The 16,581-nt window shown below is 40.7% G+C and overlaps 2 protein-coding genes across 4 annotated transcripts in view; one reads left to right on the top strand and one right to left on the bottom strand.

Annotated features, from left to right (window-relative positions):
- LOC120523122 overlaps positions 1-4,594 on the top strand; it is a 34,169-nt gene extending 29,575 nt beyond the window's left edge. For both annotated transcript variants that reach the window (XM_039744114.1, XM_039744115.1), the window contains exon 10: positions 1,256-4,594. In XM_039744114.1, coding sequence (XP_039600048.1) covers positions 1,256-2,538 — 1,283 coding nt within the window. In that variant the 3' untranslated portion in view covers positions 2,539-4,594. The remainder of the gene's footprint in view (positions 1-1,255) is intronic.
- Positions 4,595-12,332: 7,738 nt separating this feature from the next.
- spice1 (spindle and centriole associated protein 1) overlaps positions 12,333-16,581 on the bottom strand; it is a 52,415-nt gene continuing 48,166 nt past the window's right edge. For both annotated transcript variants that reach the window (XM_039744116.1, XM_039744117.1), the window contains 2 exons: positions 15,128-15,209; positions 12,333-12,657 (listed from right to left, as the gene is read on the bottom strand). In XM_039744116.1, the coding sequence (XP_039600050.1) occupies positions 12,604-12,657; positions 15,128-15,209 (136 nt within the window). In that variant the 3' untranslated portion in view covers positions 12,333-12,603. The remainder of the gene's footprint in view (positions 12,658-15,127; positions 15,210-16,581) is intronic.

Genomic DNA, 16,581 nt, shown 5'->3' on the forward strand with positions numbered 1-16,581 from the left:
ATGTAATCACATATTTGTCCCAAGTAAGTTAATTATAGGCCCTTAGTACTGGGTAGCACTGCTGCCTCACAGTAAGGAGACCCAGGTTCGCTTCCGGGGTCCTCCCTGCGTGGAGTTTGCATGTTCTCCCTGTGTCTGCGTGGGTTTCCTCCCACAGTCCAAAGACATGCAGGTTAGGTGTATTGGCGATCCTAAATTGCCCCTAGTGTGCGCATGGTGTGTGGGTGTGGGTGTGTGTGTGTGCCCTGTGGTGGGCTGGCGCCCTGCCCAGGGTTTGTTTCCTGCCTGGTGCCCTGTGTTGGCTGGGATTGGCTCTAGCAGACCTCCGTGACCCTGTAGTTAGGATATAGCGGGTTGGATAATGGATGGGTTTGACCCTTATTGGTCCTCCTATTACGTTTGTTTAATTCTATGGCTTTTTACGGGTTTTTAATAGTCAGTTTTTAAATAATTGAGTGATGCCAATTTTACAATCGTAGATAATTTAATTATTTATTTATTGGACATTTCTTTATCTGATGTCAAAAATTGTTTAAAATTTTAATACTCGTGCGTGTTCCCCCTCAGGGGAGCATCCTCCACAAACCTAACAGCCTGTGACATACCCCGACAAAATCAAAAAAATCATAGGAATGGGCTGTGTGTATGCGAGAGCTGATGACCACTGGGCACTCTGCCACCAGTACAATGCATGCAATGCAGTGTCAAGGAAATGAGGGAAGTATGGGTTTCGGGCCTCGCAAACAGTAGAGAATCTCCATCTGTTTCTTCACGTTTTATGCACCATGAGAGAATGAAAAATACCCCAAAAAAAGCTGAGATTGCAGCTGAATTTGCTGTACCTTGTAAGAATTTGTACAACACTGTCAGAATCAGTCAGCCTGTTATTAGCTGTCATAATGCATTTGAAGTCTTCCTGTGCTGGAAAGTCGACATGCAGTTGTGTCGTTTACCCTCCCTTGCGATTCCTAGTCTTGTAATCTGGAATCCTCAGGCCACGAGATCAACAAGTGTAGTCGCCAAGTTTGACATCCCTTCTGACTACAAGTTGTGTAATTGATGCTGGCTTAGGGCTGTGGAGAATATGAAATCCACTTCCCAGTAGCCAAATTCAGTAATCTGAGGAGGTGTATTTCAGCTGCACTTCTTTCAGCTCAATTGAGGGATAGATATAGGGATGCAGTTGCTTTTTGTTTTATTTGAAAACTCTTTTTTGGTGACTGCCTCTTATTTTGTATTTTTTCTTCCTACTTAGGGCTAATGTTATCAGAAAGGGGAAAACATCTGCTTCTTCTGCTCCAGATGATCATGGCCAATATAGAAAGAGGAATGAACAATGAGCCTCAGTGGCAGCGGGTTTTCCACTTTATACTGCTAGACTGCTTTGTGGAGGCCGAAGAGTGCTGCTTTCAGGTAGACCGGACAGATCCCCTGGCTATACTTAAGTGCATGAAGGAGAACGTTGTGGTGGACCACTCTCTGATTCAGGAGCTGGCATGTTCCTGGAACGAGAAAACGATCGAGAGCTATCAGCAGCGTGTCCGACTTCTAGCCCAGCTTGTGCGAGACCTTTTTCCTCTTCTGGATTGCGTGCAGTTTGATGGAGTGCTACAGGGGGAGGTCCATCGGTGTAAACCCCGGCAATTGCACCGGGTGACTAACTTTATTGGAATGCCCCCAAGAAAAATCCGTAAGGTGTTTGATGAGAAGATGGTACCTAGTAAAGGCAAATTTGTGATGAATCCTGTAGACTGGACTGTCCAATATGGAGACATCTGTGTTCTAGCTGCCAACCTGCTGTACTCTGTCTGTCCAGGGGAAACTGGTGCACAGATCACTGCGACTAACCTCTCGGAACTCATGCAAGAAATTCAGGTTCTTCTGTCCAAGCCAGCATTTGATGCTCAGTGCTTTGATGCCGGTGTGAAACTACAGCTGCTTTCTCTTCTGGATTTCAGCCCCCCAGTCCTGGCTGTACCCACTCTAATAAATTTGCACTGGAACACGCTGTGCAGACTGGCAGAGTATTTGAAAACCAGTGAGCGGCACTCCTTCCAGTTCGCTATTGAAGAGGTTTGGCTGCAGGACAGCTCAGATTCCTTTCAAGGTGTTTGCAGCGTCCGCAATCCGGTAACCATTGACAATGGGGTTGAAGAGGTCTTTCAGTTTTCAACAACTAAATCCTCCTCCTTTATTGTACAGCTTCACTGTCGTGGCTATCAGGATGACAAACTCTTCACTTGCAGGAGGCCAGCGGCTTTCCGAATACGTGGACTGCCAGAGACCGCAGTGGCGGAGCTGAAAGCACTCGGGGGCAGAGTGCTGTTGGCAAAGGAAGGACTGGTGTGGCTCAGAGATGAAAGTCATGGAGGACTGAAAAAACAACTGCAGTCCCTAAGCCAGAGTCATGGGGCTCAGGTCAATGAGGCAGGCTGCTGCTTTTTCATTCAGTCTAGTGATGCCAATTGTGAAATCAGGTTTATCTACAAGAATGGCAGCATTGCTGCCATGGCACAAAATAATGCAAAGGTGCTATGAATTCTGGGAGAAGACTGCTGTCACAGGATGGAGTCACCACAAATTGTTCTAAACCTGAGAGCTGCTGGTGCTTAACTCTTGAGAAAGCAGATCAGACCATTCCAGCTCTGAAACACTTGATGTAATTTTAGCAGCTTTTTAAATTTAACTGCCACCATGGTCTATCGTGCCACACCAAACAGATTAGTGGCCACGATTGGGTTTACAGTGGAGATGTCTTCCCCAGACACTTTTTACAATGTTCAGTTGAGTAAGACACTTTTCTCAAAGTTCAGAAGTGAAGTTCAAGTTTCACTCAGTTCAGTTTCAGAAGCCACTGTTTTGTGCTACTTGTCCATAGCAATTCAATCGATCTTCTCTGGTGCGTGTATATGGGTGGGAAGTGGGGGTCTACTCTGACATTTTTGGCTGTTTGTTGAAAAGTAGCTCCAGTTTGCTCCTCTTTTATGCCAATGCTGTTTAAAAGAACACAGGTCCTATAATGAAATTTCTTTCCGGTAGAGGTACTCCCCATGCTGCCTTATTGGCACACGGTGGGCCTGAGATGGGTATGAGCATCATTACCTGGTTTCAGACCAAGTCAGGGCACTTTAAACAACAGTGAAATATTCCTCATGCCCTGTATAACAAAAGTCAAAATGTTAAAGCTGAAATACAGTACTTGCAAACACAGATAACCTCTTGGATGAAGAGTCCATTTTACATATACAGTCTGTTTATGTCTGAGTCTTATTGTTTACTACCTGATGACTTTATCTTGAAAGTCACTAGATATGCACATATTTATTTTTAGAAGAAAATATGCATCTGCTGGGAATGTACTGGTACTTGCATGTAGAAAAGTAGCTGTGATACAAACACATTATAAACATTTTTCCTTTTGCAGCCACTCAATGGAGAAAAACATTTAAATGTTTTCAAATAAAAGCAATCAATTTCTTGAGCGGAACTGCTAGAATGATAGCTAAGCAGCCTGAATATCTCATTCACCCCTTTTGATGAAGTCTTCACCTCGCACAACTCTGAATGACGCAATGCCTCCTGGTCTGAAATGCTCTTAACCACTGGATTCCCCAGCGCACAGTTCAGAGTTCTCATCTCTCACTTTCACAATTCTGGAGTTCCACCTGACATCCTCCCATCGTCTCCTCACAGTGGGATATGTGTTATACTTCCAAGGGTACTTACAAGTGCTCTTCTCTGCAAAAACACACATCAGATGTAGATACAGATCCTGCTTTAGTGGAGAAGACGTCTTTTATTTTCCCCCCATTCCTCTATTCAGACTGCAATCCAGAGAAGACAAAGTTGAGGAAAGGTTTCATTAGCCGAGCAGAACAGAGGCTTTCTTGTGACCTGCATCGGAAGTTCAAGTTTATTGTTGAATATTCAGTGTGATGAAGTCCTTACTTGCCTGGGAACAGCTGAGAAAAATACAATTCCAACAAAAACACACACAGAGAAAACTTTATACAGTATGTACAGTATGTGTGTGTATACAGTGTGTGTGTGTGTATATATATATATACTGTATATATCATGCAAAATATATCTATACAATACATACAGTTACTAGTATTTATTTATATGCACAGACTCGTGGGTTATAAGTTATGAAGGGCTCGGTTAGAGCAGTACCCAGACAAAATATGGGATCAGTCATCAGTTCATGGTGGTTTATTCAGTGCTGTCATTACGTGTTCTCTAACTGCATGAGCTACTGAATCATTGTCAAAAACTGCAGGATGTTTAGGCATAAGGTACTCTACAGTGTGCTCTACAGCGCCATGCTTCAGTTTAAATTAAGTTTTGTGATTTACAGAAAAGTAAAGTAACATTGCTTCACTGTCATTTTATTAAGTCTGAGATGTTTTTTCCATAAAGTAATAAAGCATTACAGTAATCCCTCGCTATATCGCTCTTTGACTTTCACGGCCTCACTCCATCGCGGATTTTAAGTGTAAGCACAGCACATCTAAATATAGATCACAGATTTTTTGCTGGTTTGCAGATTTCTGCGGACAATTAGTCTTTTAATTTAAAGTACATGCTTCCTCAGTTTGTTTGTCCAGTCGATTTCATACAAGGGACGCTATTGGCGGGTGGCTTAGAAGCTATCCAATCGGAGCATGTATTACATATCAAATAAAACTCCTCAATGATATACGATATGCTTCCCACGCGGTGCTTGATTGTTTGCTTTTCTCTGTTTCTCACTCTCTCTGCCTGACAGAGGGGGTGTGAGCAGAGGGGCTGTTTGCACAGAGGCTGTTTGCCTAGACGATACGGACGCTCCTCTAAAAAATGCCGCTTTATCGCGGTGCTTCGGCATACTTAAAAGCACAAAAGCATGTATTGATTTTTTGCTTATCTCTCACTCTCTCTCTCTCTCTCTGAAATTCTCTGCTCCTGAAGAGAAGATCTATTTGCATTCTTTTAATTGTGAGAAAGAACTGTCATCTCTGTCTTATCATGGAGCACAGTTTAAACTTTTGACTAAAGGGTGTTCTTTCATGTCTAGAGGGCTCTAATAATGTTAACAGTGTGGGAGAGTTTATAAGGGCTTAAAATATATAAAAATAACCATACAAACATATGGTTTCTACTTCGTGGATTTTCACCTATCGTGGGGGGTTCTGGAACGCAGATCGAGGAGGGATTACTGTATTCATTTTTGGTGATATTTTCCAATGAGAGATATCATCAGTGCAAGTTATGAGTTACATACAAAATTGGGTTTAGCGTTGGCAGCAATAGAACACTTTCGTAACCTTAGGCCCGCCTCTGTGTGTGTGCCTTTATCTATGTATATATAAACATATAGTGTATGTATGTACGTATAAATATATAGATATACACAGTCAATGTTGGTAAACACCACCTATAATGAGGCAACTAGACATATTCTTTGACAAAAGCTGTAATCTAGCAAGACAATGAAACTATTATCAAGAAAAACTGAGAAGAAAACCCTGTGTGCACCTGTGGTCTTTGAGATCACGCTGTGAGTGATGCAGCACCTCATGCCCAATTGCACTCCTGCTGCCTGATGATGCCTTCTGTGTTGGTACTGGTTTTTGAGCTGCCACCCCCATTATAATCCCTCTTTTAAGTTGGACCAAAGGCAAGGCACATGCAAAATTTTGTTCTGCTCCTTTTGTGTGATTAGCAAACAGTCATCCAAATGGCTTACTTTTTTTTATATAGTTACTGTATATAGACGTGTGTATGTATGTATGTATATATATATATATATATATATGTGTGTGTGTGTGTGTGTGTGTGTGTGTGTGTGTGTGTGTGTGTATTACACAGTGTTTTTATGTTGCTACAGGTGTGAGTTTTACACATGAGGACTTTGACCAGGCCTGGAATTGAACTGTGGTCCAGTCAACCAGAACACATCAGACCCTTAACACACTAGCAGTCATCTTGTCTGTCCTTTACTCTCCATGTCTAGTCCTCACTTACCTCTGAGCTGATCTGTAGCACTATGACAGAGACCTCTCTTCAAGAAGGGCATTTCAACACCTAACTATGCCAAGTGGAAGCCGACTTTGTCTAAAGCACCAGACACTGAATTGAAAGTGTGGGTGACGTTAACTGCTCTGTCTGTCTTTGCCAGGATGAATACAGACCAGTAAACCACTTTAGCATTCCTTTCTTGTGTTCAGCTGTTACCCATGAAACAAGGATGGATTAGTAATAAGGTCAGGTAAAGTTCTAATGTTTACATGATTCTGAGTTTAAACTACCAAAGTAGAAAGCCAGTGATTCTCTCTCACACAGCAAACAGCACTTAAATCTCCGTCAGCCATAGTTGTGGACCTGAGTAAGAGAAGTTACTGGTAGCCTCACGTCTGATACCCCACGGGACCCAAACCCATGAAAAGCTTGTGAAATCGGGTAACTCAGGTAACTAAACCAGTGTCCATCAGGGAAAACCAGAAAACCTCAAAGAGGCTTACAAAAGCAGATTGCGGGCTGTGCGTTTGTGTCCTCCCCCTTGTGTTCTGTAATTTGTTTTTGTTTTTACAACAGTGTATAAGCAAATACAATTTTTGAATCCTTCTGCCTTTGAATAAACTTTATTGCAGTATTGTATTTCTTAAAATGAGTATTTTAAGTCTGACTGTTGGAAACTCAATCAATGGAAAAAGACCAGCAAAGCACATGGGGAGGTTTTCAGTAAAGTCCAACTGGTAATAAGTGAGACGCCATGCTCAGCACAGTGATGACGTTTGTGCAGGATGGTGACCATAACGTTACAGCACACTGTAGACTTTCAGTGTAATGTCCATGAAAGGGTGGTTCTACCAGTGCATTCAAGCTTTTCATTTGCCCTTTTTAATTGACTGAAGGTTCAGAAATATGAATCAACACTTCTAAACTATATTTGGGCAGTCTGATTTTTTTTTTTTTTTTTTAACTACTACTACTATCGTTACACATGCAGTATGAAAGGCAGTCTTCAAATACTCGGACATTGTCATCTTCTCTGCCATTTCCAACAGAATCTTAATTACAGAATTAAAAGCAGCACACAAGGGCAAGAAACCCGAAAAAAGCTCCTCCTGAGTAGTCTGGCCTGTCCTTTAGTGGTCACTCAGAGGTCATCAGCTATTCGGACGGCTGCTGTTCCCTGCCTGCCAGCCCCTTTACACCTGACTAGATGTCTTCTTATAGTGCTTCGCAAGTGCGCACTGTAGGGGCTTCACCAAAACTGCTTGAGCGGCATATTCTACAGCGGTCTGAAAATCAAAAGTATGCCTTATGTGAAGACTTTGGGAGTCATAGTGGACTCGACGCTATCAACTTCCCAACAGTGTTCAGAAGCCATTAAGAAGGCTAACAGAATGTTAGGTTATATAGCACGATGTGTGGAGTACATGTCCAAGGAGCTTATGTTCAACCTTTATAATGCACTGGTGAGGCCTCATCTTGAGTACTGTGTGCAGTTTTGGTCTCCAGGCTACAAAAAGGACATAGCAGCACTAGAAAAGGTCCAGAGAAGAGCGACTAGGCTGATTCCAGGGCTACAGGGGTTGAATTATGAGGAAAGATTAAAAGAGCTGAGCCTTTACAGTTTAAGCAAAAGAAGATTAGGAGGTGACATGATTGAAGTGTTTAAAATTATGAAGGGAATTAGTACAGTGGATCGAGACTGTTATTTTAAAATGAGTTCATCAAGAACACAGGGACACAGTTGGAAACTTGTTAAGGGTAAACTTTTTCTTTACACAGTAACATAGTAGACAGTAAGACTTTAGGGACTTTTAAAAAAAAATATCAAGTCTAATTTTGAAAGAAAGTTTTTAAGTGGATAGGACTGATGAGCTGGCAGCACGGTGGTGCAGTGGTAGTGCTGCTGCCTTGCAGCAACTTCCTGCGTGGAGTTTGCATGTTCTCCCCGTGTCTGCGTGGGTTTCCTCCAGGAGCTCCGGTTTCCTCCCACAGTCTAAAGACATGCAGATTATGTGCACTGGCAATCTTAAATTGTCCCTGGCATGTGCTTGGTGTGTGTGTGTGTGTGTGTGTGTCAAATCCTGCCCGGGATTTGTTCCTGCCGTGTACCCTGTTTTGGCTGGGATTGGCTCCAGCAGATCCCCTTGACAGTGTGTCACTATATAGCGGGTTGGAAAATGAGACTGACTGACTGACTGGTGAGCTTTGTTGGGCTGAATGGCTTGTTCTGGTCTAGATTATTCTAATGTCCTGCTATGTAAGGTATCTTGTATTTATTTCACACAATTCTAAAAGGATGAAGACACATCCAAGTGAAGCCGCCTTTCATTTAGCTGTTGTCTCCCCTGGCATTTCCAAATCTTGGTTATTACCTTCTTTTTAATTTAAAAAAAGCAAAAACAATATTCTTGAAAAGCAAGGGAAGTAAAAAGAAAAAAGGTTTAAAATTAAGAGACACCTTTGGAACAAACACAATTTTAAAATTTTGCATTATTAAATTCTGGCTCAGAGTAAAGAGAATTCACACTGAATTAAGAAACAGGTGGGAACAAAAGCCTGCAGTCCCCCAGGATAAAGGACAGAGCAGCCACAGACCAGTGACCTCTAGTGTCTGTGCACCCTGATAGTCTGGCCCACCCATAGCAAATACCCCAATATGCCACTTAGTACTCTGACTACACTCAAGTGTGTGTTGGCCCAGTCCCATCCACTTTTCACCATTTACAGTCCATAGTAATGGTGTGAAGCTACAAACACATTTTCCTAAAAAGTAATGCTTGTGTCATGATGCAGGTCAGGGTCAGTTTGTTACACATATATACCTCCTTACAAAAGCCCACATTCTTTGTAAATCATGAACATTGCGCTCACCAAATCTTCACACAAAGATGCAGAATGTTGCTTAATAACCAGGAAGGAGCTACAGCAACGTTATATCATAGAAAATAGTGAGCCAGTGGGCTAGGGAATCAGGACTTGATTCTGAGTTTATTTTTTTGGCTGATTAAGTTTAATTTGAGGTAAAACACTAAAAACAGGGTAATTTACTCATTTGTGCATATACAGCAGTACATCATCTGTAAAAACTCTACTGACCACCTGGTAGTCCAGATCCAACAACAGTAAATCATAGGCAAGCTAAAGGAGATGGCAGCCATCATACAGCCTGACCTTGAAGCCTGTTCTTTAAATAAACTGCTCAAAAAAATTAAAGGAACACTTTGAAAACACATCAGATCTCAATGGGAAAAAGAAATCCTCCTGGATATCTACACTGATATAGACTGGGTAATGTGTTAGGAACGAAAGGATGCCACATCGTTTGATGGAAATGAAAATGATCAACCTACAGAGCCCTGAATTCAAAGACGCCCCAAAAATCAGAGTGAAAAATGATGTGGCAGGCTAGTCCATTTTGCCAAAATTTAATTGCAGCAACTCAAAATTGTACGCAGCACTTTGTATGGCCCCTGTGTTCTTGTATACATGCCTGACAACATCGGTGCATGCTTCTAATGAGATGACAGATGGTGTTGTGGGGGATCTCCTCCCAGATCTGGACCAGGGCATCACTGAGCTCCTGGACAGTCTGAGGTGCAACCTGGTGGCATTAGATGGACCAAAACATAATGTCCCAGAGGTGTTCTATTGGATTTAGGTCAGGAAAGTGTGGTGGTCAGTCAATGGTATCAATTCCTTCATCCTCCAGGAACTGCCTGCATACTCTCACCACATGAGGCCAGGAATTGTCGTGCACCAGGAGCCACTGTACCAGCATAGGGTCTGACAATGGGTCCAAGGATTTCATCCTGATACCTAATGGCAGCCAAGGTGCCTTTGTCAAGCCTGTAGCGGTCTGTGTGACCCTCCATGGATATGCCTCCCCAGACAATCATTAACCCACCACCAAACTGCTCATGCTGAATGATGTTACAGGCAGCCTAATGTTCTCCATGGCTTCTCCAGACCCTTTCACTTCTGTCACGGGCTCAGGGTGAACCTGCTCTCATCTGTAAAAAGCACAGGGCACCAGTGGTGCATCTGCCAATTCTGGTATTCTATGGCGAATGCCAATCGAGCTGCATGCTGCTGGGCAGTGAGCTCAGGGCCCATTAGAGGACATGGGGCCCTTGGGTCACCCTCATGAAGTCTTTCTGGTTGTTTGGTCAGAGACATTCACACCAGTGGCCTGCTGGAGGTCATTTTGTAGGGCTCTGGCAGTGCTCATCCTGTTCCTCCTTGCCCAAAGGAGCAGATACTGGTCCTGCTGATGGGTTATGGACCTTCTATGGCCCTGTCCAGCTCTCCTAGAGTAACTGCTTGTCTCCTAGAATCTCCTCCATGCCCTTGAGACTGTGCAGGGAGACACAGCAAACCTTCTGGCAATGACATGTATTGATGTGCCATCCTGGAGAAGTTGGACTACCTGTGCAACCTCTGTAGGGTCCAGGTATCGCCTCATGCTACCAGTAGTGACACTGACTGTAGCCAAATGCAAAACTAGTGAAGAAACAGTCAGAAAAGATGAGGAGGGAAAAATGTCAGTGGCCTCCACCTGTTAAACCATTCCTGTTTTGGGGGTCATCTCATTGTTGCCCCTCTAGTGCATCTGTTGTTAATTTCATTAACACCACAGCAGCTGAAACTGATTAACAACCCCTCTGCTACTTAACTGACCAGATTAATATCCCATAAGTTTCATTGACTTTATGCTATACTCTGATTAAAAAGTGTTCCTTTAATTCTTTTGAGCAGTATACTTTAAATTATGGATGTAAGTGCGGACAGCTCCCTATAGTGACACTAAACTAAAATTAATTGATCTCAACTCAAGGACTTCTATATCACTGACACCTGAAATGCCTGCCGAAATCTAGTTCATGAAACAACACCATGCTACAAAAAATCATTGTTATTTAAATCATTCTGCCACTTTATTGTGACTCTATGGTAGCTCTTCAGTATTCATGAAAGTTGTAGAACTTTCAGTGAAAAACACAATGGCAAGCAAAAAAATGTAAATGCAGCTTTAGAATGAATGAAAAAAGAACTGTTGCTCAGATCAAGTGATTGTGATGACAGTGTGAATTGGTCATCAGACAATGACACTGAAATTGAAATTGATCCACAATATGGCAGTGTTTGACCAAACTGCCATGATATATCTGCCGAATTCGCTTGCATGAAGCTTCAACCGTGGTGTGAGAGTAGCAGCATTAACAACAAGGCAAAATGGCTGGGATTAAGTGCAATGACAAGCATTAGCCCTATAAGCACTGATCACAATGTGGCAAATATTAATGTCCGTGTCAGGGAAAATGTTGAAGTCACAAAGCCTTGAAATGGTAGCCTGCCATAACACAAGGGGTGCATCAAACTTGCAGGTCAGACACTGACATTCTACACTCTCATGTGCACACAACAGAATAAAGTATAAGAAAAGTGTGCAAGGAAACAACACTTACACTGTCCCAATTGCAACATCAGGCTATTTGTTGGTGGCTGTCACAAAACTTATCATTGATGAAGGATGTGTACTAAATCTGCATCAGAATAGCAGTGGACACTAGACATTCCTTTTCTACTGTATTTGTTGATGTTTTGGTATTTATATGTTTCTGTTATATTTTTTGTTTTATTATGTGCTTCTGGCTTCCTTTTTTTCTGGGGTAAACAAAACACTACTGAGGACAACGCCATCTTCAACATCTGAATGGAGCAGGTCCGGCATATTATTTTCTCAAGTGAAATACAACACATAATGATGGAAGTTGTCATTGTTCCTTCTAAAATTACATGGTTAAAGTCATCACATATTAACTCGTGAGCCAGAATGATTCATCATTGAAAAGGCATATAGAGACGACCCGGCGCGTGGGCTTGCAGTGACTACAGGAGATCATCGGCATATTTAAAATCCAGTGACTTACCAGAAAATAATCTTACGTTAATCACCACTAGTAACTAGTAGAATAAGTTTAAAAACAAAAATAAAAACGGAGTGAACACAAAGTTGCTGTAAAAGGCTGCTGCCTGCACAGCACCCAAAAGCATGTATGGTCAGGCCTATAGTGCCTTTGTACTTAATTTTTTTGCCCATTTACTATTGTTACACTAAATGTACTCTTTCTGAATATTTGAGCCACCATGATGTTACTGTGGTAAGAAGATGCAACAACAGTGCTTTCACAACAACATCAACATCCACTTTTCATCTACACACTTATCCAAAGCTTAAGGAGAGCTACAAGGCACAACTGACGTTACATGAAATACAAATCAGACATTGGTTGCAGTGCACAACATTTCATATCCTAAGATCAAAGCACAATGCATAAAAACAGTAATAAGCCTTCTTTATATAAAATCTTTATTTATACATTTTGATAATAACATTTAAGTAAGAAAAATACCCATCCGGAGAAATAAAAACATTTAATAGCTTGCAAGAAAAACTTTTTTTTTTACCCCTTTTTGATGCATGTGCAGCTGCTTTTTTTTTTTAATAAATCCGCCAGAAGAGCCTGTGTCCATAGACATCCTTCTAAATGGATGTTTTAAATGGATGTTCACGAGAACACGAGCCGAGCCCAGTCGAGTTTATTCAATGTGTGCAGGTAATGCAAACCACGGCCCTCCTTTTAAGTTTTCCACCTGCAAGCAGAAGAGCATATAAAATGATGAAATTGTACTTCAGAGAGCACTGACACCATCAAGTTAATTAGCTCTGATTCACTTACTCTCTTTAAAAAAAAAGAAAAAAAAAAGCTAAATTCCTCTGTGTGGAAAAAAAATATTTATTAGAACTATGGGAAACTTATTTTAACCAGCTTCCAGTTATGCACCCAGGTCCAATTAATAATGATCAACTACAACCGTGTTTTTACCAAAAAAAAGTTGGTACGCTGTGGAAAATGTGAATAAAAACAAATTTAATGCAAATCATTTAACCTTATGTTTAACTGAAAATAGTACAAATACAAAATATCAAATGCTGAAGGAGAAATAATATTGTTTTTTGAAAAACATATTTCTCGTTTTGAATTTGATGCCGGCCACATGTTTCAAAAAAAGTTGGAATAGGAGCAGGTTTACCACTGTGTGGCATCACCTCATCTTTTAACAACACTCTGTATAAGTTTGGGAAGTGAGGAGACCAATTACCAGAGCTTTGAAAGTAAAATGTTGTCCCATTTTTGTCCAACACCAGATTTTAACCTCTCAAAAATTCAGGGACTCCTTTGTCAAATATGGTGCCTCTCCTCTTCAGCCTGAAGGACGCAGTCACCATTATTTCCAAAAAGAATTTCACACTTTTTTTCAATCAAACTACAGGACAATTTTCCACTTCGCCTCAGTCCATCTTAAATGAGCTTGGGCCCAGAGAAGTTGGTGCTGTTTCTGGATCATATTTATACAGTGGGTATAGAAAAGAATCACCCCCTTTTAAAATATTTACATTTTGTTGCTTTACAGTCTAAAATGAAAACACACACAAAAATAACTTTTTTCAGCTTTATTTCTTCAATTCAACCTATAATATCCAAGTCAAAAATATAACAGCAACAGTTTGGAAAACTAATAAATAAAAAACGGATAGTTTGAACTGATAAAGGAAAGCAAAACACTTTTTTACATTTGGCCTTAGAATCTTCAAGATGTGTTTTTGCAAAGGTCAAACAAGACTTAATGTGACCTTTCTTGAGAAATGGCTTTTTTTTTTTTTTTCAACTCTCCTGTACAATAAGCAAGCCACATTTATAGAGCACTTGTGATATTGTTGTCACATGTACGCAATGACTACTCTTTGCCATAAAGTCCTATAACTCCTTCAAAGTTGCTATTGGCCTCCTGGTAGCATCTCTGACCAGTTTCCTTATCTTTCTTCCATCCAGTTTGGAGGCACAGCCTGATTCGGGGAGGGTCCTAGTAGTACCAAACACTTTCAACTTCTTAATTATACACTTTACTGTGCTCCTAGGGATTGATAAAGCTTTTCAAATCTTTTTGTATCCATTTCCTGACTTGTGCCTGTCCATAACTTTACCCCCGAGATCTTTTGAAAGTGGCTTGCCACACACAGTCAACTGTTTGCTTTCAGTTGCACTACCAAGCACTGGAATGATTCAGGAATAGCCGTTTTTATGCTAAAACAATCAAAATGATTACAGTTGATCATAGATGGAAGCCAATTTATCTTGGTGTGCAATGGAGAAGGTGAATGAGTTTACAGGTATTGGGTTCAGATGGGGGATACCTTATCAATTTCAGTGGTTCTGGTTTTTTATTTATTATTTTTTTTCCAAACTGCTGCTATTATAACTTTGAATGGCAGAATTTTAACTTACATTTGTGGATGCTGCAATGAGCTATGGTTCACAGAAAATGTTTGTCAGAAGTGTTCCCAGCCCACTGCAGTGTTGTGCCTGCTTTGCTTGCAGTGCCGCCTGATGGCTTGACGATCACAGCCATATCACATCTGTGTCTTTGTACTATTTTCAAGTAAATATGAGTTTAAATGATTTGCAAATCATCACATTATGTTTTTATTTAAATTTTACACACTTTTAGAAAATGGGGTTATAACATAAAAAGCATGTATGTCTATATAAGATGAAATCCATGCAGCGTGCCGACACAGAAAAATGTGCAAACTCCACACCAGCAGTGCCCTGGCAAGAAGCATATAAGGATCTAGGAAGCAGCAGATCTAGCCACATTCCCACTCTGCTCTGGCATTTTTATTGCTTTCTTTTGTAATTTTAAATTATTTTTGTGAGCCTGTAATAGATAAATTGGCGTCAGAAAAAAGGAATACATTTTTGAGGCTATCTTTCAGTCCTCCTTCCAGTTTACTCTTCTCTGGCTTCCTATAACACTGCTATGTCCTTGTGCATGGTACAAAAACATGACTATGCAGCAATCAGCTGCAGCCTAACAAGTACATCACAAACGTTAGGTATAACCTGTCAAAGGAGTACTGTGTTAACTGCCCAAATACATATCATCTACCTGCACAAGTACACCAATTTCTGATGTGCCATATAACAAACTATTTAGTATTTCATTTCAATTAGTTTCTGCTCCTTTAGATATTTTTTCTTCTTCCTTTATGAGCACTTACCTTTGGGCCAAGTGGTGCTCTTCCATCTTCTACAGAGAAATTTGGAGAGTGGCTCTTAGTTAGACTGCTAGCAGGCCTTGTGCTGCATTATAAAAAATAAAAGAAGACCTGATGAGAAGTGTTCACCAGCTTTCACCAGTGTTCATCATCATTTCAGACATTAATATAACATAGTGACATACTACTTCCGTCTAACAGGGTCTGAACTTGGTTTTCAGAGCTCTTAAGATTAAAGGTCATGAAGGCAACATATAGTTTGGTTGTCATCATGAATTATGATTTTGACAGAACAACATCTAAAGCAATGCAAAGTGTGCCAGAGAATAATAATAAAAAAAAAAAAATAGTATGGCATTATGTAATATCTTACTTAAAAAATGCAGATTGGATAAAACAGAAAGCATATCTTCAGACATCAGACAAATGCAATGGTTAAGATTTTGAAATCAAATAAGCAGAGCAATCAGACACTGACACTGCAAGCTATGAACAGTCTCACTGGAGTATTCACACAGTTAAATAATAGTTTTGTGCTCTAAATAAAAACAGAGCAAATACTGCTGTAAACTCCAGAAAACCAGTGGTAAAAAATGGAAATACAATAAAAGAAAATAAAAATGTCTCATAAAATTCCACTATTGTTAATTCATAGAGCTCATCTTTAACTTCTAGATGATCTCTCAGACATTGTTAGCTAGGAACATGGGAAACACAAAATGAGAATATGATTTCCACATGGAAATTCCATCACATAAATCATACACTCACACTAGTAATAATAAAAAAAGCCAAATCTCACCAGTTAATGTCACTCAGTGTCAGACTCAGAGTTAAAATAGGTTAAACATAACATTCTGAAGCTCATGGAATTCATTTAAGGGCCACGGGGAGCAAGAGCATATTCTGGAAGTGGTGGGCACACTGCAGGAATCAGGCCTGCAAGTGGTGTGCCAGCTCATCAACAGTGCCCACTTATTCACACATTCCCACTCACACACTGCCACTTTAAACTCACCAACTTCAGTTATAAGCCCAGAAATATTGCCATATATTGCCTCATGGACACAGTTAAACACTGTAGTTTTTAAATTTATATCTGCCTGCCTCTGACAAGAAAATAAAATGAGGTCATCTTTGGATCTTCCAGAATTACAATGATGCAAATCATATGTCAAAATAAACACAAAAATGGTTAAAGGAATTCAAAAATTAAACTTCTGCAATGGCTACCTCAGTCTCTGAACCTAGGACCCTGGATGATCTGGAGAGATTTTGTAAAGAGGGAAGGGCTCGGGTTGCCTGCTCTATGGTCTCTCCAACCTTATAAGATGTTATAGGAGAAGATTCAGTGCTGTTTTATTGTACACCCTCCCTTTGCCAAAGTATTAAATACAGGGGTGCTGTAAAGAAACTGAGGTCACAACAGCAAGAACAACAAAAGTTAAGTATATCCT

Source organism: Polypterus senegalus, chromosome 2 (assembly GCF_016835505.1).
Source record: "Polypterus senegalus isolate Bchr_013 chromosome 2, ASM1683550v1, whole genome shotgun sequence".
Lineage (NCBI taxonomy): Eukaryota > Metazoa > Chordata > Cladistia > Polypteriformes > Polypteridae > Polypterus > Polypterus senegalus.